The 24,784-nt window shown below is 35.6% G+C and overlaps 1 protein-coding gene across 1 annotated transcript; it reads left to right on the forward strand.

Moving 5' to 3' along the window:
• Window positions 1-737: 737 nt before the first annotated feature.
• LOC128986158 (probable ATP-dependent RNA helicase DDX52) lies at window positions 738-24,142 on the forward strand. Its single transcript, XM_054406337.1, has 13 exons — window positions 738-780; window positions 6,374-6,604; window positions 7,459-7,644; window positions 8,286-8,437; window positions 9,213-9,316; window positions 9,887-9,959; window positions 10,717-10,920; window positions 13,007-13,097; window positions 18,262-18,384; window positions 19,466-19,616; window positions 21,824-21,899; window positions 22,869-23,033; window positions 24,032-24,142. The coding sequence occupies exons 2-13, from the start codon at window positions 6,404-6,406 to the stop codon at window positions 24,111-24,113; spliced, it is 1,608 nt and encodes a 535-aa protein (XP_054262312.1). The 5' UTR covers window positions 738-780; window positions 6,374-6,403; the 3' UTR covers window positions 24,114-24,142.
• The last annotated feature ends 642 nt before the right edge of the window (window positions 24,143-24,784 follow it).

Here is a 24,784-nt window from a genome sequence, read left to right on the forward strand (position 1 = left end):
AAAAATAATCAAAATTTATCGAGCCAAATTTGAAATATATTTTTTTTTATCTGAAAAATAGGTAGCTCAGTAAGGAGCAGGCCTATCTTCTACCACCTATAGAAACCATCATAAGCATCGAATGGGCTTGCCATTTTATTATAACATGTGTAGACGTGTAAATAACATTCTCCATTAAAATAATGAAAATTTATCGAGCGAATTTTAAAATATAATTGTTTTTTTTTAATCTGTTAAATCGGTAGTTGGGTAAGGAGCAGGTCTAACTGTTACCACATATAGAAACCATCATAAGCATCGTATGGGCATGCTACTTTATTATCACATGTATTGACTTATAATGTAACATAATCCATAAAAGTAATCTACATAAATCTAGTCAGATGTATGTTTGTAGTGTGAAATGCACTTTGAGGTTAGTGGAAGTAGGCCTACATATCAATGGAATAAAAACAAGTGTTATTAGTGGTCATTGCACTTTATTTCGGCACCGCATTAACATAAAAATGGTATACTAGTAAAACAAACACTTAATAACTGCTCAAAAGGTGTAATTTAAACATAAAATGTATTTGAGGTTAGGAAGTTTTGACATGTGACACATGTGTTTGAGGTTAGAAAGTTTTGATACATGCATTTGAGGTTAGGAAGTTTTGATGCCACGGCCTTCTTGATCTACTGATCTGACGTGACGTCATAGCTTAATGTTGGTTTATTGGCAGTTTCACAGACATTGGAATTATTAGGAAAAAAACTAGAGTTAATGATGGTAAACAACAGGTAGGCCTAAACAAAATATAGTATTTTCTTATAAGTCTATGTAAAAATGTAAGTAGCCTAAATGTTGCTAATTGCTCTTTCTACTTCACAAATCTACATCTTAATAAGTCTTAATGTTTTTTAGTTTTCCTCCATTTCTTAAATGTATTGATTTATTTGTTTAAAATGTAAAAATTGTAAAGAGCAATAAATAAATAGGTAAATAAGTAGGCCTACGGTAGGATAAAATTACAACATGGATTAGGCCTAACTTTAAATGTTGAATTATTCTTGACTTAGGGACTTCTATGCCTAACCTGTTTACTGGGCTCCTTTACTCACGGTAGGGCACACGGAAGATTTCTCAGGTTCCGTTTGACGTCACCAACTGCTGCGTCTGAAGAAAAAGACAATTTTATAATTTTTCTATTAGCCTATTAAATTAAACTGTCATAACCTAACCAAACGTGCTGATAATGAAAAAATTGAATGAAGGTTTACTATTCTAAAAAATAGTTTTGTTCATAAAATAAAATTATAAATGTCTAAAATTCAATTTTAGCCTATAATTTTTTTATTGTAAAATTAAACTGTCATAACCTAACCAAACCAACCAAACTTGCTGATATGAAAAAAATTGTTGACAAAAAGTTAGTGCTACCAGCGGGATTCGAACAAGTGGGTCATTCGGATTATCAGCCCGACACGCTATCCATTCCACTACACCACCGAGGCTGATGGCTCAAACCCGTATCGTTGCAGTTATGGTGGTCCCTCAAAGTGACGTCAGGAGTTAGTGACGTCAAACGGCACCTGAGAAATCTGCCCGTGTGCCGTTTTGCCTTTACTCATGCCTATTAATTCTCTGCTTAGGCTAGGCCTATTTTACTTGACCCTATTCTAAACTGTGTCCATGCAAATGAGACAAAACGTGCTTGTTAACTTACCTCTCCCCTTTGCGTATCCTTATCAACCACTTAACTTAGGTTAGTCAACGTCTTAACTTAGGCGTAAGACTAACTTCTTTGTCAAAACCTTTGGATAGAGAAAAGAAGAAAAGTTGGTAATGATTTCCTTTTTTAAGTGTGTGTGAGATATTGAGCATTATAAGCTAGGCTGAGTCACGGCGGCCTTTAACTTTAAGCCGCAGCCTTCGAAGTGGCACAAGTAGGGTTGTAACAGCTACAGTTCTGTTTGTACTTGTGTAACTTACCTATTTACGAAAGCTTGGTTACTGCACTATGAAAATGTTGATTCCACTTTAAATGTATACAGATAACGCTTTCAATTCATTGTTTTTGTTTTCAATTCTGTATGTTTTATTTTCAATATTTTAATAAATTTATGTTAATAAATTTTAATTTTAATCAATCAAGTACAAATTAATGAGCTGATGTCACCTGTCTGCCATGTTATCTTATGGGACGTCTGACACTAAATAACTTCCAGAAAAAGACGCACAACGATATATCTTGACATAGCACTTTAAGGGTTAATACAACAGTAAAATTGATAAATGAATTCCAATTTACGTTCTGTTGAACAGTTCAAAGTAAGTTAAAGGCAAGCTGTTTTTTATCCACAATTCTTTTAGGCCTAGCAACTCTTTTTGATAGGCTAACTTACATAAGTTTTAATTCACCTTTTGTGTTGATCTCACCTGCTCAGTTCTGACCTTGAGCCATCATTGTTACCCACCAACTGTGGTCCGGTCAAAAAGGGCCCATTTGGCTGAATAATTCGAACTCATGGGTTTTATTGTCAGCAGTCACCTTTTTGTGGTAGCGATGCATCAACGGGATTCCCTGCATGCTGTTTCGGCGCAGCGGGACGACCAGACGACGGGACAAAAAGTGAAATACATGCAGTTAAATGAGAGCAGTCACACTATCCTGTTGTGCCACGTGTTAATTATGTTCAACACCGACAAGTTTATTGAATGTGTCCACAATCAACCTGCACATTGGGATAAACACCTTTAAGAGTACGGTAGATACTCTGATAGAAATGATTGAGAGAAATGTTTGTCTTTAGTTGGAGAAGCGATGTTTAGTCACTGGTTAGATGGATATATCAAAAGATGTGATGGATATTCTATAATAATTTAAATAGCCTACTTGCAAGGAGCACTTGCAAAGTATTGTCTTATAGGCTATTTTGATAAAAACTCTTCATCTCTATCATTTTCCCAATGCAAATGGTATAGCCTACCCAATAACGCCTACGAAAAGGTTTTTGTATCAAATGACTTACTTCAATTTCACTTTGGTCAATATTGTAATGTCGCTGTTAAAACGCGATACTGATTCTTCTAAAAGGGGTATACTTTTTAAATAATCTCAAGAAAACATAGTACAAAAAGAACTTCAATTTTAATCAGACATAACTATTCAAGACCAACTCTAACAATCAATCAAAAGGAAAACACTAATAATTGCAAAATGTAAACAAATAAAACATCTGATGAAATTAATTAACATATAAATAATCATCTAGAGACAGTCATTTTCAAAATACTCCCACCTTTTGAGTCTTAAGTTTCCATTATTTAAAGACTCAAAACACATATTATCATATTAAAAGTTCAGTCTTTTTGGTAACTTAATTTGTTTTCCTCGTTTTCTAAATTTAACTTTATTTACAACTTTTCCATTTGAACTTTCTTTATCTTGCACTTCTTCTACTTCTTTTTTGTTTGAACTTTCTGAGTTCAAAATTGCTATACTTGATGATACAGACTTTTTAAATTCATATCCAAAAGCGTCTTCATCACATTCACAAATCTTATTATTTTCGGATTCCATCTTGACAGTTACAGGATCCTCTATATTAGGAATGTCTACACTACACTTGTCAGAAATAGGTGTTAACAAAGATGTTATAGTCATTACACTTGATCTACATGTCACTCCTTTTACTTTTCCTTTCCCCATTAACACCCAACCAAGTAAGGTTTCCATTGCAACTAAATCATATGTCAAAACATGACGTTTCCCTGTAAACAACTTTCCACCAATATCAGATCCAATCAAAACTTCAATTGGCCCTTCTACAGTGTCAGAAACATTAAAACCAAAAGACTGTAATTCGTTTATCCAAGGGCCCGCTTTGATTTCTGAAATATTATTACATATCACATCTTGATCTAATACCTCAAAGTTGCAATAGTAATTGTTACCCAAATCACTTAACCTTACTTTATGTCGATTGTGTTCAACAGCATTTGTTACTGATCCACCAAACAATGCATGATTAAGGGTTTCCTTTCCAAATGATACATACCCCATTTCTTCTGCAGTTTTCTTCAAAATGTAGGACCTTTGAGAACCAGAGTCAAAAATGACACGTGCTGCTCGTTCTTTATTACTTCCTCTAATATTCACACGTACAGTTTGTAAAAATACTTCAGAGTGTGCATTATTAGCTAAATTACTTTCACAACGTACTAAAGTGTTATCATTAACATAATTTACATTAGATTTATCTTGAGACTTGTTACACATTACTGTTGCATGTCGACCATTGCAAAGAGAACAGTTTAGTCGAACATGACACTTCTTACTAACATGGCCATACTTTGTGCAACGATAACAACATCTGTTACTTGACAATAGGTTTACCGTTTCTAAATGTGTCAGATTACTACAACTCTTACAATTTTCTGTCAAATGTTTTTCACCACAAAAAATACATTTCATAGGGGGTTTACCAACCTTTTGGTTGACAAGTCCGGCTGCAATTGGTATTGATTCCATTTTGTCTCTTAAGAATGGTTTGGATGACTTACCCAATTGTCTCTTCGAGTCCCCAAAACCTGAGGTAGCAAGTGAAATTCTTTCCTCATTTGTCACTTCAATTCGCAGAAACTTCAAAAGCGCATCGAGTCTATTCTTCAAATCAGCTTCTGGATCAAAGTCGGGATGACGTTGCCACGCCCTTAAAAGATCCTCTGGCAAACACGACTCAACTAATGGGTAAAGAATAGCCGCACATTTATCAGTAGTTACTCCTAATGTGTCAAGAGCTCTGATTTGACATTCTAATTTGTCAAATAAAGTCGAAATCACTACCTTTTGTCTCAAGTTATTGAGTAGCAGCTTTAAAAGTTCTCGAACATAGACTTCTATCAAAAGATCATCCCTTCCAAAACGACTTTTTAAACTCTGAATAGCATCTCTATAATTCTCTGATGTAGCAGGATAGCTATCTACAATTTGTCTCGCTTTAGAATTTGGAATAGTGGCCTGAACTAAATAGTGGAACTTATCAACATCATCAATAGAGGGATCTTCATCTATCCTCTTAAAAATTCCCCAAAAAGGAAGCCATTCTTTAAGATTCCCACTAAATTGTACTAGTTCAATCTTGGGAAGTCTAAGCTTAGTCTTTAGATTTGAACTTCCACTCTTAGCTGAATTACTACTGACCAAATCGTAATCTCTAGAATCATTCAACTTACTTTGTACCAAAACATTTACTTGATTGTAGGTTTCCAAATAACTATAAGCTTTAGACACTTCTTCTTCAAGAATTGCTTCACTTTCCTCAAATTGAAATAAATGGTCAGATATCTTTGTGTCTAAATTCTTTAACTCTTCATAAATCATACTTACAGTTTGAAGCCTACCTTTTAATTCATCTAAGTGAACCGTTTCCTGTGTAAGTTCATCCTTTAAATGGTTCACTAGTCTTGAAAAGTTTGCCCTAACTACAGTTCTATGTTTCTTGTTCTTATTAAATTCCCTAACATCAGTTTCACTCATCATACTGTCCTGTCACGGTCGCCAAATGTTAAAACGCGATACTGATTCTTCTAAAAGGGGTATACTTTTTAAATAATCTCAAGAAAACATAGTACAAAAAGAACTTCAATTTTAATCAGACATAACTATTCAAGACCAACTCTAACAATCAATCAAAAGGAAAACACTAATAATTGCAAAATGTAAACAAATAAAACATCTGATGAAATTAATTAACATATAAATAATCATCTAGAGACAGTCATTTTCAAAAGTCGCTATCATCAGTGCACTGCATGTGATGCTCGCACCGCTTTCACTCGACATTTGTTTATTGCGGTAGAACAGGACAAGTTTGGCAGGTCAATGTCATTGCGGTAAAAACGCATCCTGCTAAATGGGATGGACTAGCGCCGGCCTTAAAACACATCCAGGTCCCAGGTGTCTATATTTTTAACTGCTGTGTCCAGGCAGGCCTCTTCCTGTTTAGGCTGACTTGATGCTATAAAAAAACATAGCTATAAAAACCTAGCTATAACAAAATAAACATAGCTATAAAAAAAACCTAGAAGCAGCACTAGTATGTCTTGTGCTATTCATATTTATACACCTAGTTTTGTGACTAACTTATTGATTTTCTAATGCATTTATAGCCTACCTTTTTATTGGAATTTCAACAGGCCTACTTTATACTAGACATTTTGCCTTCCTGGGCAGTAAAAATGCTACCTTAGTTAAGTTAAACTGCACTTCTTAAATGAGAAGAAGTAGAACCAGCCCTTAAGTAGCCTAATTATTTTCTTTAATGTTATCGTTCCTTTACATTTATTTCAAACCCCCTCAATGATAGCACTAATCTTATTTCATTTCAGGTCACTGCTCAAACTTGCCACAAACCTGCAATGGAAGTCAAGAAGATCAAAAGAAGCCATTCCCTAACTGATGTAAAAGAAGAAATCACAAGCGACGAAGAAGAACTTACACTCCTAGGAAGCATAAAAAGTGGTAGCAAAAAGAATGTCACTTCAAAACGAAAGAAGAGGAACAATGATGACTCTAAAAAGACTGCTAAAAAAATAGCAGTTGATCTTGAAACTGAAAGGGTAAGTTATATTCAAAACTCATGTTTCTAACCCTTGAAATATTGTGTTAAGTGTCCTTGGAGGATAGCGGCCACCTTGGACAATCTGAAACAGTTGCTGGAGGGTTATTTATCATCCAAAAATATATTTTTGTAGCACCAAAGTGATTAAGTTATAGTTTAAATATCTAGTATACTGTGAGATTATAAATGTTTGTAGTTTTGAATTGTAATGAAATCCATAGAAGCTAACGGTCATCTTGGATTTGCCCGGATGTGGGATATTATAGTCTCAGTTTTACCGTGATTAGATCCCGTGACACTCATGACCATATCAATCACTCTTGGCGATACCACAGAAAACGTACTACTATAACCCAGAATGCCAACCGCATGGTAAAAAGCATTAAGCGGTTTGAGAGAGCTTTGCCTGTCAATCCGTAGGCAGCGCCACCAGCGTTGCTATGCTATTGCATGGCAACGCTGGTGGCGCTGCCTACGGTTTGACAGGCAAAGCTCTCTCAAACCACTTAATGCTTTTTACCATGCGGTTGGCATTCTGGGTATAGTAGTACGTTTTCTGTGGCGATACCGTGATTGTCACCATTGATCCTTTATAGCAATAGAGAATTATTTCCAAGAACCGTGAGCAATTTTAGGTGGCTAACAAAAACATCGATAAGAAAATATCCACCCAATATAGACCTACTCATTTCCTTAATAATAGGCCTTTAGTTTTAAATAAATTGAAGACCTATTGGTTTCTGGAGGGAATGGTGTGTTGCTTTATGTGCAACTTATCTATTAGAGTTTTGGTATATTTTATTTCTCTATTATAAGAACAAATCAATATTGTTGCTTATTAATTCTCCTCAGATAAACCATCTGCGCAATGTTCACCGGATCACTGTAGTAGGTGAGAACCCCCCACCTCCTGTGGAGAGCTTCGAACAGCTGCAAGTTGAGCATAGAGTAAGCAAGATAATTGTGAAAAACTTGTTGTCATCAGGCTACGAACTACCAACACCTATACAGATGCAGGCAATCCCTGCAATGGCTCAGGTAAATAAATGTAACACCTAGGTAAGATGAATACATTCTCATAGTTAAGTCGGAACTAGCATGCATCTCTCTATTATTAACTGAGTGTGATCTCAGGTCTTAAGAGTAGGCCTACTCAAAGTTCTTTACCTTTTTCATAGAGCAACACGTTAATACTATAGTCACGGCCGCCCCTGTCCCTGGCTAAGGCCGTGGCCGTGAAAGGTAAAAAATATTTAACCATGATGAAATGAAATGAAATGAAAAATGAAATGAAAATGATTTATTTAGTCAGGCAAAGTTAGGGCCACATGGCCCTCTCTTACACTTAACCTGTAACATGATAATTGGTTAACAAGTTACTATAAGTTAGTAATTAAGTTATAAGTATAAGTATAAGTAAAAAGTACTACTTTTACTAATACTACTACTTTAGTAAAAAAAAACCCTAATTCCCCCTACACCCCTTTACCCCCCTTTAAAGTAAACCCTAAACCCCTTTTTACTTTAGTAAAAAGTGTAATGGTACTACTTTTAGTTTGTACTTAGTACTAAGTTATAAGTATTAAGTTATAAGTATTAGTATAAGTTAGTGTGTTAAGTTAGTATTTCGTAAGTACATTTATTTATAAATATACTTTATCTAATGTTTTTCCTTACAGGGTCGTCAAATACTAGCTTGTGCACCTACAGGCTCAGGCAAAACCATTGCATTTTTGGTACCAATGCTTCATAGTCTGGCTTCACCAAAGAACTCTGGATTCCGAGCTCTGATAGTCTGCCCCACCAGGGAACTTGCTCGGCAAATTTTCAGGTTCGATTCACTAAATTCTGTAAATCACAAAGAATTTGGATTAGGAGTAGATTTTTTAATGGGCTGAAGTTGTTTAGTTTATCAGTATAATTTCTAGTCAGAGGTTAAATTTGAATTTTAAAGAATGATGAACTATTATTTTGCTTTAAAGGTCCATTGTATCCTCTAGATTTTTCACGTTTATTTAAAGATTGTCTTTGTGTTAATAGCGAATATCTGCTCCATCCTAGTGCTGAGTCAGATGAACATTTAAATTTCATCAGTCTAATTTTGTAACACCATCTAGCTGTGTGCTATTGCAAACATATTTTACAAGGATAGCCTAAACTTGCAATGGTTAGGCTCACTAAAGAGAAAGTTTTGACAGTTTCACAGAGAACTAAGATGCAGAGGTAACATTCAATGGTACACTTAAGTTGTGTCCAGCACCAATCGCTTGTGTCTAGATCAAATTCTATTGGTCATTCCCTTCCACTCTCCCCCCCCTACTCACCATATCACATACTACAGCGCTCATGCTGTAGCAAGAGCCTGTGAGCTACAACTGCTGTTGTAACCAATAGCTGGTCTGGGTCTGGCTCTTCCTGGCTCGGTACTAGTATATTTCTGCCCCACCATTATCGAGCTAAAAGCGCACGGTTGATCCATAAGCATGTTTCCTTTGTATATCTTGCTTCTCTATGGCAGCTCAAAGCCATTTTCACACATTGGGGTCTTAAAGTTTGGTTTTCAGGAACTGTCTTTTCAATTATTCAAGCTCGTGTTTGTATTATAGGGAGTGTGCTTGGCTCAGTGAAGGGACTGGTTTGAGAGCTCAACTTATCAAGAAAGCATCATTAGCTCCAGGGAAAATACCTCCTAACTTTGGCAACAAGTTTGGTAAGAGTGTTTTTCCGCTAGATATTTCACTCTTTTTCCGTTACAGATTTTTCTCCAATGGTGTTATAGCATTGTAAAAGTATTGGTAATGGTTTTGAAAGATTAGGTGAATTGGAATTTCTTTACAGAAAACAGAAACACAATTTTCTTTATTAGTAGAGAGAATAGTTGTCTTAAGTTTCCTTACCACTGTACTGATGTTTCTCACAGATTCTAATGGTAATAGTTAAATAAACTGTAATAAATCAAAATTGGATTAAATGGCTCATCATTAATCGTATATCAAAACTGAATAGTTTAGGTTTCTTTGTTTGGGCAGGAATGGGATACATTAAATAATCATTTCATTAAAAGCAAAAATGAAACAAAGTGAAAAATGTAAATTAAGTAAAATATTAAACTACTGTAACTCCTCTAAATAAAGAAAAAAAGTCAAAATAGGTTAAGATGTCTCAATGAACCAAGTGTTATTTTGTTTTAGCCTTCATAAAATCTGAAATGTCATTTTTATAGAATGTGTTATAAATAAATCTGTATTTTTTTAATTTCACAGAATTAACTTTGTTTTAGATATCCTGATTACAACTCCTAACCGGATCATTTATCTTCTTAGGCAGGAACCCCCAGTGTTATCTCTAAAAAGGTATGTTCTATTCAACTTATTTACCATTGTAATATCGAATAAGAATCTACATGATTTATGACTAGTAATATTAATATTCCTTTGATTTTAAGACTCGTGTTCTATGTATGTGTAGTTATTTCTTTACTAACTTATCCGTAAAATTGAGGTGGTATGTATTAGGTTCAGTTCCTCATTTTTAACTCCAGTCTCAAAGGTTAAAAAAATATGCTAATAGCTGATACATCTAACTTGTGTGGTCTACTGTTAGCCATGTCTTGATGTAATGAAACAATAAAGTCTTTGATGGGCAGGCCTGCCAGGAGAAATGAAGGTCGCAGCTGATCGTTAAAAAAAACAGTTGATGTGTAATCACACTTTCAGACCAGGTCTAACTCCCATAAGCAACTGCACTAGCAACCAGGATTGTTTAATGGAACCACAGATAAGTAAGATACAGAGGAAACAAGCTTATAGGACAACCGTGTGTTTTTAGCATTAAAAGAGCCCGAACGGCTTTGGCCACATAGAATTTTTTAATTTTTTTACAGCAGTTGTGTAGCGGACAGGGTCTTCCTATTGCATGAGCACTGTAGTACATGATGGCAAGGGTGGAATGGGCAGTGGAAGAGGGTGCGAAGAATAGAATTTGCTCTATACACAAGCGCTGGTGCTAGACACCACTTTAGTGTACCATTGAATGTATCCTATGTATCTTACTTCTCTGTAATAGAACTTAGTAAACAAATTCCAACAAAAATCTGATGAATTGTTTCAGTGTACAGTGGTTGGTGGTGGATGAGTCAGACAAGCTGTTTGAGGCAGGGCCGCGGGGCTTCAGAGACCAGCTGGCAGAGCTGTACAAGGGTTGTGACTCTCAGGATGTACGGCGAGCCATGTTCAGCGCTACACACACTGTACAGGTGGCCAAGTGGTGCCGCAAACACCTGGACAACCTACTGTGTATCACCATCGGACACAGGTGAGCCTGTAGATAGAGAAGGTGGTTTCATTATTTAATATTTAGTAATCGGTGAACATCTACAACTAATTATCTGACATCTCAAAACCTCTTTCACTTCCTAGGATATTATTTTTCGGCCATAATTTATAGGTCTCCTTGTCTCACTATAATTTCCTCAATAGTTACAATTTCTGTCATGGGTAGAATCCACCCAAGTTTCTCAATTTTCCTTAATAGTTCAGTTCCATGTTTTGTGATTCCAAGGAGATTGTCAGATTTTTCTTTAAAATTACCATTGCATGAAAGCAAAGAAAAATTAACAGAACCCAGAACCTACTAAATTAATTGTGTTAGTGTTTTGAAAACAGAAACTTTTTCCTTAGAGGTTACGTTACGGTTATAGAGATACTTCCTTATTGATGTAGGTATTTGAATAATTTAGTCAGTTCTTACCACACGTATCTTGGAAAATTTTGAATTTTTAAAGCCGTCTGGTGACTTTCTAAAGCCATTTTTAACACCTAAAACCGTGCCCAACTGCCCATAAACAACCATTTCACCTGTTGTTTGTCATGAGCAAATAGACATTAAAAAAATTAAACTATGAGGATTGCATTCGTGAATTTCAAAACGCACTGTAGACTACGGCCATATCCTCCTAAAAGCCGTTGGGTGACTTTCTACAGCCAGTTTTAACGTCAACCCTTTTATTTGTCATGAATTTACAAGTTGAGAAATTTTGGAAGAAATTAAATTTGGAAAATCAAGTGCTATATTTAATATCTTTAACAGCCATAAAATTTTCTATTAATATTATAAGAAATCACCTATATAACAATTATCATAATTAGGTTTAAACAAACTTGCAAAATTTAATGTAATATTATTCTTTGTTCTACAGCAGACTACAATGTGTAGTAAGATTTCAATTTTTAAAATAAATTCGAATTTATACATTTTTAAAACTACCTATGACGATTGCATTCATAAATCTCAAAACAGTCATATCTTAAAAGCTGTTTACTGACTTTCTAAAGCAATTTGTCTATATCTGTGTCCAACTGTCCATAAACCTCCCATTTCACGTGTTATTTGTGTTTGTTATGAGCAAGTAGACATTTAAAAAATCAAACTACAGTATGACGAACTTGCATTCGTGAATTTCAAAACATAGGCCTACTGTAGACTACGAAGCCATATCTCCTAAAAGCCGTTTGTTGACTTTATAAAGCCATTTGTTGACTTTATAAAGCCATTTCTAACGGCTAGAAGTAGAACTGTGCCCCAATTGTTCTAAAACCTTCTATTTTACCTGTTATATGTCATGCAAGCAAGAAGACACGGTTTTTTAACCTTACGTTTTTCTCCATTTAATAGATCTCTTACAATATCTATAGTATCGAATTCAGTAATAGCATTGACTATATAAACTTTAACACTAGTTTTTATATAGTCGATTGTAATAGGCTACTGTTGCTACCGCTGATTGATGCCTGTGTAAAGTTAGTGGCTAGCAGCATTGACTATATAACAGTAGTGTTAATGCTAGCAGACAATTTGACAACAACTAACTATGGAACTGGAACATCAGAAAATCAGCTGTTTCCCCGTCCTCGCTCGCGCGCTCGGCGCTCGCCTTTGGCCTAGCATGTCAACAGCTGACTGCTGTAAAAATTGGATGATGTGTACAACAGGTACAACTTTCCATTGCGTAATATTGTTTTATTTGTTGTGCTGTTGTTCACAAATTGTATCCATGTGGAACTTAATACTACTCCTGCCATCGCTTATTAGGTTTAATAAAAACTACATTGATGTCTGTTTTGTGACATCGCGTGTTTTAAGAACGAAAAGTATGTTTAAATTTATTTTTAGGGGGGGCTTTAGCCCCTGTAGCCCCCCCCCCCCCTTGGAACCGCCACTGCTAATAAGCAAAAGTTCAGCCTTTTTGGTAAAGTTGTAAATACCAATTCAATAACAATAATGCTGTTTGGAAATATGTTGTAGCATTATGTCTATCATGTTTGAGATGGAACTTCATCTTATCTTTATATTTTTATATAGTATTAAAGATGTAATCCTAATATGTTGGTTATTGTTTTAGGAATACAGCAGTTGATCTGGTTAAACAGGAGTTGATATTTGTTGGCAGCGAGCCCGGAAAGCTTATTGAATTCCGCAATCTTATTCAACAGGTATGCCTAAGAGAGTAAGATATTAATCCAACTAACTCCTTAAACCCCTTATGCGATGTGCGGGTAAACCAGACTATACATGGGTAAAGCATCTAAAACTTAAAGGATAACTTTTTCATGTTCTTGTTTATGCCTTTGTTTCTGAGTGGTTAAGTTGTGAAATACGTTATACTGTTGGAAACATGAGGATTTTAAGTAAATTACAGTCTTCATCTAGCTCCTGTGCAGCCATTCAAGTTCAAATCTGAGATCACTATCCTATTCCTTGCTTCATCCCCTACTATTGTAGCTGGTTTCCACTCCTACGGGACAATAGTTTTGTCATTATATTAAAAAACGTAATGAAATAATATCGACGCTTCTGCTAAGTATGAATCACGTTCTGTCATCTATCATCTCTGATTTCTGAATGAATGGTGTCAATCCCAGTTGACATGCAGAAAAGTGTTTCTATGTAGAAAATATGCACAAGTTAGTGGCATTACTAAGCTTACAGAAAGCCACACTGTTTTTCACAAAATAGGCTGTGGGTGTTCACCAGTTACCATCGATACAATGATCAAATTTGAGGAAACTCTACCTGCTGATCGGCTGGTTTCAGAATTCCAGGGTTGACGACAGTCCTTAAGTATTAGTCGTCCCCTATTATTTGAACAATCTCTCTTGGTCAGTCACACCACAAGTGAAATTCCATTAACTTTTATTACTGCTTCAAACAAAAACCATCCTCACCTTGCAAACATTACCTACGTCCAAACACATTACTTCATTTACATCAGATAACTTACGATGGACTTCAATAGTAATTGACAATTAAGACCATATAAATCTAGTCTCAGTACACTAGTTTGCTAACTATTTTTTTTACTAAACTAATCGTTCTACAGCAGTGGGGATGTAATAAACCTTTAGAGAATAAAACTTAGGTTTTATTAAGCAAAACTGAATACAAGAATTAAACAGAATAAATAAACAAATCTGACTAAAACATTAAGAATGTCAGCTGACATTTTATACAGTACTTGGAATATCACCACATTCTTCCGCTCTAGTAAATTTTATACACATCGAATTTCTTAGGTAACACCTTTGGTCTGGTTGACCGACGTGGTGGATGAGGTTGATTGCAAGGAGCGCTGCTGGTTTGATGTTCATCATTTTCAGGAACACCATCTGACGTTGCTGGTGGTAAACATAAATCTGTATAGTTTTGAAGGATCGGTTGTGACGAAGTAGTGTTCTGTTCCAGAAGGAGCGATTTTGACGAGGTAGTGTTCTGTTCCAACTGTTCATCACCGTCTTCGTTTTCATAAGTAAGATTTGTTGGATTTTGCATTACATTTCCTCTTGGTGCTAAATATCTTAAGGACACAATTGATTCTCTTCCTTCTTTATTGCGGACTAAAGAATATTTTGGGTTTGTCTCAATTACTTCAACCTCTTCGACCAGTGGGTCAAACTTACTGCCTCTTATGTGCTTCTTCATAAGAACTTTTCCTGGAATAGTCAGCCAAGTAGGGATAGTTTCTCCATTGCTAGATCTTCTTTGATGTTTAAACATTCTTTCGTGCGGTGTACAATTCGTAGCTGTGCATAAGAGGGATCTGATGCAATGAAGGGCTTCATCTAAAACACTTTCCCACTGAGTTATTTTCATCCCTCTCGATTTCAATGCTAGCTGAACAGTATTCCATATTACTCCGTTGAATCGTTCAACTTGCCCATTTCCACGTGGGTTATATGGACTTGCACGACTTGTAGCTATTCCCAAATTATGTAAAAATGATTTTAGTTCTACCGACATAAAACCGCTACCCTGGTCTGTGTGTATATATGATGGTGTACCAAAAATACTGAAGACTTTGTGAAGTTGTTTGATAATAGTTCTTGAGCTCATATCAGGACAGGGGAGTGCAAAAGGATAACGTGAATATTCGTCAACTATAGTTAGAATATAGGTGTTATTTGTTACTGAAGGGATTGGCCCTTTAAAATCCATATTAAGCCTCTCAAATGGGGCCATAGCTTTGATGAGATGTCCACTAGAAGTTTTCAGGAATTTTGGTTTGATCTCTGCACATAGTGGACAGCCTGCAGTCATTTTTCGCACATCTTCGACTGAGTAAGGAAGATTGTGGGTTCGGACCCAGTGCACCATTCGAGTAACGCCTGGATGACATAGTGACTTATGTAAGTCAATTAAACTTTGATTTGGCATCGAACTGCAGAGTCGAGTGAAGGCATCAGCGACTGTATTTTGAATACCAGGCCTGTAGACAGTGTCAAAACTAAAACAAGACAGTTCTAGCCTCCATCGTTGAAGTTTCTCATTCTTTATTTTGCTACTGTGTTTTTGATCAAAAATAAATGACACCGACCTTTGATCTGTCACAATCTTGAAATGCCGTCCAACTAAGAAATGTCTCCATTTCCTGACTGCCTCGACAATAGCTGCTGCTTCCTTTTCTATTATCGAGTGTCTCTTTTCACTGTCTGATAACGATCGTGAAAAAAAAGCAACTGGACGACCCATTTGACTAAGAGTCGCTGCAAGTGCATTCTGTGATGCATCAGTTTCTACTACGAATGGGATAGATTCATCAATAGTATTAATAGCAGACTGAGCTATCTCTTGTTTCAGTTTTTCATAGTCAGAAACAACTTCTGGAGGAATTGGGAATGTTTTGCATTTAACTAATCTGTGTACTTTTTCAGAAAATTGAGGGATCCATCTTGAATAGTGAGCTAGCATTCCAACTGCACGCCTTAATAAATCAAAATTACTAGGAACAGGTAAGTTCAGAAGGGGTTCAAGTCTTTCAGGATCCGGTTTAATAGTGTTATTTTCAATTAGGTATCCCAGAAGTCTGATTGATCTTTGGGAGTATGAACATTTGTCTTGATTCAGAGTCAGCCCGTACTTGTTGGCTGCTGCCAAGAAATTTGCAAGATTTCTATCATGATCTTCTTGATCTTTACCACAAACCGTCAAATCATCTAGATAAGCAAAAACCCCTTCTAACTTTTCTTTACTGATTATACCATTAATTACACGCTGGAAACAAGCAACTCCATTGGTAACTCCAAAAGGTATTCTGTTGAAATGATATAGTTTTCCACCTGCTTCGAAGCCAGTGTATTTTTTCTCATTTTCACAAATAGGGATTTGATGGTAAGCGCTTCGGAGGTCAACTGTACTAAATACCTCATACTTAGAAATTTTTGAAACAAGATCTTCAATATTTGGTAAAGGATAAGCATCAAGGTTAGTGAAACGGTTAATAGTTTGAGAGTAATCAATGACTAACCGTCTTTTGTGATTCTCATTTTTGGTAACCAGGACTTGAGCCCTCCAAGGAGAATTGCTCTCTTCAATTATTCCTTCAGACAACAATTTACCTATTTCATTTTCTATAAATCTTGTTTCATCAAGGGAGAACCTTCGAGATTTTATTTTTATTGGGTGACAATCTGGTGAAAGATTAGCAAATAGTTCAGGAGGTTCAACAATAGCTGTAGGCAAACTGCAAGGGCCCAAAGTTAGTGCTGGCTTAGAACCGCCAAATGATATGCATAGATTTGTATACTTAGAGAGAATATCATGCCCAATTATCATGTCTGCACAGAGATTAGGCAAAACTGAAACCTTAGTTTTTATATGTTGATGCCCTAAAAGCTCAATATCAACGAAGCAGTGCCCACAGATACGGGATTGTAAGTCTACAGATGCCATAGAAATCTGGCCTCCTCCAGGAACAACTAAAAACTTTGTTTTGTCAACGAATGTTTTATTTATGAATGTTTCAGAGCTACCAGTATCTATTAGAGCATCAGCGACAACATTGTTAATCTTAACTGTAACTACAGACTTTGATAAACATCGAGGAGCGGCAGCCAGCAGTCCCGACTCATGACTTTTCTCCATGGCTGAAAGATTAGAAGATTTACCTGATTTTTTACGACGACAAACAATTGAGAAATGACCTTTTATCCCACAGTTTCGACAATCAGCATCCCTGGCTGGACAGACATTTCGAGGATGTTTGGCTTTCCCACAGAAGAAGCATTTTATTGTCCCTGAGGCAGCCAGTGATGATTCCTTATAACATTCTTCTTGGTTCATCTCTTGATTTAAAGTACTGTTCAAGAATTGATTTTGATGAGTTTGTTGGTAGATTTCTGAGTGTTTCTGAGCTGATTCTAGAGCTCTTGCTTGAGCAACGGCATCCTCTAATTTCAGAGTATTGTTCTCTAGTAGTCTTTGACGTATTTGAGGAGATAATAGCCCAGTGATGAATGAGTCTCTAATGTAATCGTTTTTACTTTCTTCTGCATTAACATTACGAAAATTACAATCTTTACTCAAAAGTTTCAGTTTTTGTAAGAATTGATCTACAGACTCCCCAGGTTGTTGCTTGGAAATAGCTAATATATGCCTTGAATAAACTTCATTTTGAGGTTTCACATAGAGGGTCTGTAAAACCTTCACAGCATCTTCATAGGTCTTTGCTTCTGAAATAAATTCATATACGTTGTGACTAATGTAATTTATGAGTAGTTTTAACTTTTCTTCGTCACTTACTTTATCAACAGAGGATACAAAATTTTCAAAAGTCCTCAACCAATGTTTGAATTCAAATGCTGCTTTGGTTGTATCAGGTAGACATTCAAATCTTTCTGGTCTTAACAGTTTATCCATTTCTTTCTCTAGTATTAAGTGATTGAATAGAATGGTTTATAGGAAGCCTATAGATACTGATTCTCAGACTAATTATGATAATATTTGCTTAATAAATTGTAATAAACCTTTAGAGAATAAAACTTAGGTTTTATTAAGCAAAACTGAATACAAGAATTAAACAGAATAAATAAACAAATCTGACTAAAACATTAAGAATGTCAGCTGACATTTTATACAGTACTTGGAATATCACCACAGGGGACTGGCTAGAATAGTAGTAGATGAAATAAAGAACATGATATTGGTATTAGATTTTAACTCTCTTGCTTGTGCTTGACAAGAGATCTTAACTAATGCACAGAGCTTGTATTATAGATGAGAGCTCCGAAAACACCACATAGTTTAAAATAACAATAACATAGAGTGAAAGTTGTTCCTAGGTTTTGCTACACCTTCACACTAAAATTGTGTCTCAAATTCCAGGGCCTACCTCCACCAGTGTTGGTGTTTGTTCAGTCTAAGGAACGAGCTCAAGAGTTGTTCAGTGAACTGATCTATGATGGGATAAATGTGGATGTGATTCATGCTGACCGGACACAGCAGCAGGTAAGAATCAATATTCAAAGTAAGGACAACGCTACATACAGTCGTCGCGATATATCTTTGAGCTTTGGCCTACACCATTAATAGGAGGAGTCTGCATCACAGCACTGCGAAGACAAGTAAAGTAGATTTAAAATAAAAACTTACATTCAACTTCAATCAGTCACATTCCAGGCCTTTGATTCCTGAGGGATTAGGTTCGTCAGGGTTATCAAAGTTGGATGCATCCTCGTTGTGGTCACTATCAGGTCCACCCAATTCAATAATAATTGGGTCAATTCGTTCATCCATAATGTGATCGGATTCCCAGTAATCGGCCTCAGTTTTCAATACATGACAACAAAGTGTCAACCAGTCATTTTCTGTCATTGAATCAAATTTTTCTTCACATAGCTTTTTTACGTCGGCGATTTTGTAAGTTGTGTTCCGACTGGCAACCCAACCCTTCACAATTGCCCAAATGTTCTCAATCGGGTTGAGGTCTGGGTGGTAGGGTGGTAGTCTCAAATGATTATGCTTAGATGATATTTTGTCCAGCAAATTTTGTATCTCCTGCTTAGTAGATTCACTATCAATAGCAGTGTTATGGTAGGGGGCGTTGTCAACAACTACCACACTGTTCGCAGGTAGATTAGGGAATGGTAAGCATAGATGTTAAAACAGCAACTATTCGTTCAACCAAAGGAGGCATACAGCAGGCGGCTGACAGCGAGTTGGCGCCTAGCAGATATTTTCAGGCCTGTGTAGTACAAGGTAGCGCATGCGCCTAACAACCTCCCGACCCCGAGTCAGTGGCTGCTGCTCAAATTACAACCGTTGTTGCAGCTCAAGTAAGATATACCGCGACGACTGTACCAGCCTATGACAATACACTACATAATGTAAAAAAATATAATTCCCACATACAAATTGAACAATTATTAATAAATTATCTCTAAAATATATTTAGTTATTGTAGTTTTAATTTAATAAAACCATAGTCAATGCTAAAACAAACGGGACAACCTAACCAAACCCAAATGATGGTGAGATCATAATTTGTGATTCTCGTTCAGATTACATGTAACAAAATGTATGATTACAGAGAGACAACACTGTCCGCGCATTCAGGGAGGGTAAAGTCTGGGTGTTAATTTGTACGGAGCTAATGGGACGAGGTATTGACTTCAAAGGGGTCAACTTGGTCATCAACTATGACTTTCCTACATCTGCCATCTCCTACATTCACAGGATCGGTAAGATTGTACTACCTCCTTTGTCTGCTATTGCCTACATTCATAGGATAAGTGAGACTTTACTACATCACACATTTGCTATTCACTCCATTCACATTGACATCAGTTATGGCTTGAGGGATACAACTTAGTAGACCTGACTGTTTACTTTCAGTGTTTTGGTTTTTTTCTGAGAAGTGTGGTTCTAGAACTCTTTTTAAAATGCTTACTTGAAAATCTCTTTCAAAACAAAACAATAAAATTCAATTTATTGGTTGTGTTGCTAGCCTAGTGGTTAGCGTCTCGGACTTCGGTGCGAGAGGGACAGGTTCAATCCCCGGCACATCCACTAAAAATTTATCCATAGTAACTCTCACGTGAAATGCCACTGGCGTTGAAAGAAAAAAAACAAACAGACAAAAAAACAAACAAAACAAAATGAATTGTTTACAGTTTTAGCTATCACATTAATGCCTTCCAAATTCAAGCTTCCTATTTAAAACTGTTGGTTTGTGGAATATTTTAAGGAAAATGGAAATGTTTGATATCTGTAATTAATGAGGGTGTGCCATGCATCAAAATTTCGATTTGATTCAGTGGGTCAAAAAACAATTCGATTCATGAGGAAGTCAGTATCCATATACAAAAAACGCCTGCTGAAAGTCAACGCAATACCCGCAATACAGGAATGTGTTGTTGTTGTGTTTCCTTTGCGAAGGCGTTCTTATTTAATTAACTCTTTGCTTGTAAATATTGCTTTAATTTTTTTATAATTTTTTGTTTTAACAATGCAAATGATGAGAAGTTTTGTTAAGTGTAAGCAGTGTGAGACATGTTTTACCACTGTAATAGTCAAAATAAGTCACTCCAAAATCATTCTAAAAATAACACAGGTCTGAAAAAATGTTACTTGATATTTAACTAATAATAAATAAAATTGATGGTTAAGACTGATAAATTTGGTATTTTTGTAGGTCTGCTATGTATTCCTTGTAGTTTGTAGGTCTGATTCTATCGTTTCATTTTATCAGTGTGAACCAATTGAAAGTTTCATTATAAATCTTAATCTTAAAAATGTTTTTATTTGTTTAAACCAAAACATATCTTTATTTTAAAATCAATATTATAAAATAGGTAACATGCTTAACAATATGATTCTGCATGTAAAAATTATGAAATAGGCAAGTAAAGCAGCTCACTGACATTTCCTCCAGCGATACAGGTTCTTCATGATTGAAAATAAATATTTTTTCACCTAAAATTCATATATTTCATATCATAGACAAATAGACATAAATATAGACTGTCAAAGGAAGGTTCCAGCGCCCACCACTAGGATGTGCCGTGTAGTTGCGGCGCACACTGCTGCAGGCGAAGAGTGCAGGAGCCGTATGTAACCAGCATATAAATGCAGCGTTGTGCGTCGTAACTACATGGAAAACCTAGAGATGGACGCCAGAACTTAAAATGCTAACGCAGCACATTATATTTGTCTATGGTCATATGTATGAATAAACCTAATACTACATCAACAGAAATTTGCATTACACAAATGTGGTAAATTTGAATTAGCCTATTGTTGCTTCACTCCATTGACATGTATGAATAAAAAAATTTCGTATTGCTTCGAAACTAGTTGCATCGATTCGAATGGAAAATCTAGAATCAAATCATTGCTTCAAATCTAAAATTGTTTGCTGCTTTGCAAACCCTACTAGTTACTGCTGGGGTGCAGCTGAATTGCAGGAGCTATTACGCTATCCTTGAGAAATTACTAGGTTCTATCAATGGCAAAGCATATTTCATAAGAACAGCCATAACAACTGTAGAACCATCCTGAATCACCTATCTTTCATGAATGGTGATACAAAGCACTATTTATTCAAAAAATCACAAAGAATGTATGTTGCATTATTTCTAGGGATACCTTTGTCTTAATACTTAAAAATTGGAATTGGGTTAGGTCTGTTTAGCTTGACCCAATTGATTTCCTATTCATTTTTAAGGTTTAACATGTTAAGGTTAAAGCCATGCAAAATTTATGTGGATCATTCCTTCAAGTTTAGTGAACTAAATTAACTAATCTGTTAATCTTTCCACTTCATCTTCATACATTTGTAACCAAACTTTGTTTTTTTTTTTTACTAAAACTATTCTCCTCCTTCATCAATGTCTACGATATTTTTAACATAATAACCTAAGGAGACTAACAATTCTAATTTATGCAGGTAGAACGGGACGAGCAGGCAGGCCGGGCAGAGCTGTTACATTCTTCACTGAAGCAGATCGTCCCATATTGAGGAGGTATGTTGATTGAACAGTTTACAGAACTAACTATTTAATATCATACTTGATCTGGTCAGCACTAGGTTCAGAGTGGGTTTGGATTTCTGACACACAAAAATTGAATGATAACTAGTTAACATACGCTGGTTATACGGGGGTTGTACTTGTAATTAAGGCCTGAAACAAGCTTCTTGTCACAGCCAACCAAGATAGTTTTCTATGCTGTTACGTAAAATGGTCTTTGATTTTAAGCTTAGTCATACCTCTTTTTCTTTTCTAGAGGATGTATCTGAACTTCTGCTTAATGCTTTGCTCACAATACCTGCATCAGTATGAAGTCCTTAAGTCTTCTATCACGTTCAACACTCAATATCTATTCACATTGTCACATATGTTTTTGCGAAAAATAATGCCTTGTATTCTACGTAGTATAGTGGATCCTTGTTAACAATTAAAGCCCCTCGATCACAAGTCACACTTGGTAAAAAGTGTCCTTTTCAATACCGTATTCAATTTTCAAATATCTTTTTTTATTATCAATTATCAATATTAATTGAGACTGGGACACTACCTAGGTGTATATTTTAATCCAAATACGAGTAGACCTAAATTATGAGTGTAGAATGGATAGAGATTATGTGTGTTTTGTTACTGACTAAGATTAGCTGTTTCATTAGCAAGGATCATTTATTTAAAGGTCAATGATCAGGGATCGTTGGGTCTAGTTTCAAACCATCAAAAAGCTACGAATTTTTTTCAAGATCGATCCAATAACCTTTTTATTATAAGGTGAGCACTATAACCACTCAGTTACCCAGCCATTATAATTATATACTAGGTCTAATGGCATATTATTTAAACATCGATGAGAAGTTTGCCTTGATAACAAACCTCATTTGATAATCCCCATAAAAGACTTAAGTTATCAAGGTTCTACTACAGATGATTTCTTATTACGTTTTACTCAGTTTTTTCTCTGTCCAACAGCATTGCCACAGTGATGAAGGACTCGGGTTGTGAGGTACCGGAGTACATGTTGGCCTTGAAGAAGGTCAGCAAGAGAGCGAAACGGAAGCTAGAGCAGAGAGCTCCTGAGAGAAAACCAATCAGTACGATGCCCTCCTACGTCAAGTACAGAGCCAACAGACTCAAGTAGGTTTCATACAGATATCACAATCATAGTTGTTTTGCTTCACAACAGGGTTAAGACAAAGAAGGAATAATAGTGTCCTGTCCTCTGATTCTCTTTGGAACAGATACACATTTACAAAATTTATTGGAAAGAAACAAAACCCAACTGTACTACTTATTCGTACAAAATTTTCTTTGGTTGAATTGAATCAGCTGTGTGGTAAAGTGAAATTGGTAACTTTATTGAAACGTAACTAAAGTAAGAAGAATGTTCAAATTTTAACCCTGTGATTTTCTTTTTATTACCAATCAATCAACTTGCCTTCAAACAATAAGTATTTAGCTTTCAATTTTGCTAAAAAAATATTAAGGTGTAAGAAATCGAACATTAAATGTGTATTTGTCAGACACTGTGTGATAAATACACACTACTAGAAAATAACATTTTGTCTGATTTTATAAGGGATTGGGAGACTTTGGTTTATCTACATAGCCTACTACTGGCCAATAAGCGGAGCGAGCTGATCTAGTGGATAGAGCGCGGGACTTCGGTGCCCGAGGTCCCGGGTTCAAATCCCGCCAAATCACCAATGGATTTTATCTAAGTGATAATACCGCAACCCCTAGTCTAGCCTGAAGTAATGTGAAAAACAATCCTAGGCTTGTGCCTAGTGTTTTAGTGGGTGGGGGGGGGGGTTGAGAAACTGGCCAATAAGCAATGATACCAAATTTCTATAAACTAAACAAATAGTAAAAATGGACAAATACAATTACATCCTCTACAAATCTTTACATGAATCTTTAATAATGCTGATGCCAATACAGAGTTTCACAAAATATTACCCGTTAGTATCCTAAAATATTCAAGAGTAGGCATAGTACAAGGTTTTTCCAAGCGCACAGCAAATTTTCAAGTGTATAGATTATTTGTTTTCATAAATCTATCATTATTCAAGTATTTGTTGACTTGTAATTTTCACTACCTACTGTTAATAATGTGTACATTTTCCTTGTTCTAGGAGTAAAATCGAAAGCACCAAGAAAAAGAAATCAAAGAAAACCAATGGACCACCGACTAAACATACCACTGTTGAGAGGTAATGAATGTATTTTTAATCTGTAAATAAAAGCATTTTATTACTCATAAATGGCCATTTTAACTATTCCTGTCTAATAACCGTAAACATCTATTGTGATGTGTTCAGGAGGTGAACTTTGTAATTTGCAGGAAGTTCACAACATGACAAAAGCCATTGATAATCGTGATCAATTCTGCTTGGCAAGTTTCCCAATTACAATAATGTATAGGTTGAATAACAGCTCAACAGTTTCTAGGGTTAAACCAACTTGCACATTAACTCTGCCTGAACAGGCATTGGTTGCTAAGTTTTGTGGTAAATTAGTACTTGTACTGTTAGTTTTTGTTACTGTAAGATCAACAGTTTACTTTCTACGTTCAGTTTGATTTGTTTGATGTATTTACCACACAAAGCCTCTCATTCAAATAAATTCATATTCCTAAGAATGGAATGAAACTGTCAATAAGTTGTTAATATAACTGTTATAGCATGGAAGTGCATAATAGTTTAATAGACTAAACTGTCTCAGTATAATGTTCATTAAATATGACTCAAAACAATTTATAATGGAAGTATTGTAAGTAAAATTAACTTTAAAAAATCCATGAACAGACTTTGTTAAGGAAATTCTGATATACATTAGTCAAGTATACAAACTTAACAGAGTTATAAGATTAATACATAATATAGTTG

Source organism: Macrosteles quadrilineatus, unplaced genomic scaffold, assembly GCF_028750875.1.
Source record: "Macrosteles quadrilineatus isolate MER2022 unplaced genomic scaffold, UCM_ALF_1.0 Scaffold_2__2_contigs__length_208266976, whole genome shotgun sequence".
NCBI lineage: Eukaryota > Metazoa > Arthropoda > Insecta > Hemiptera > Cicadellidae > Macrosteles > Macrosteles quadrilineatus.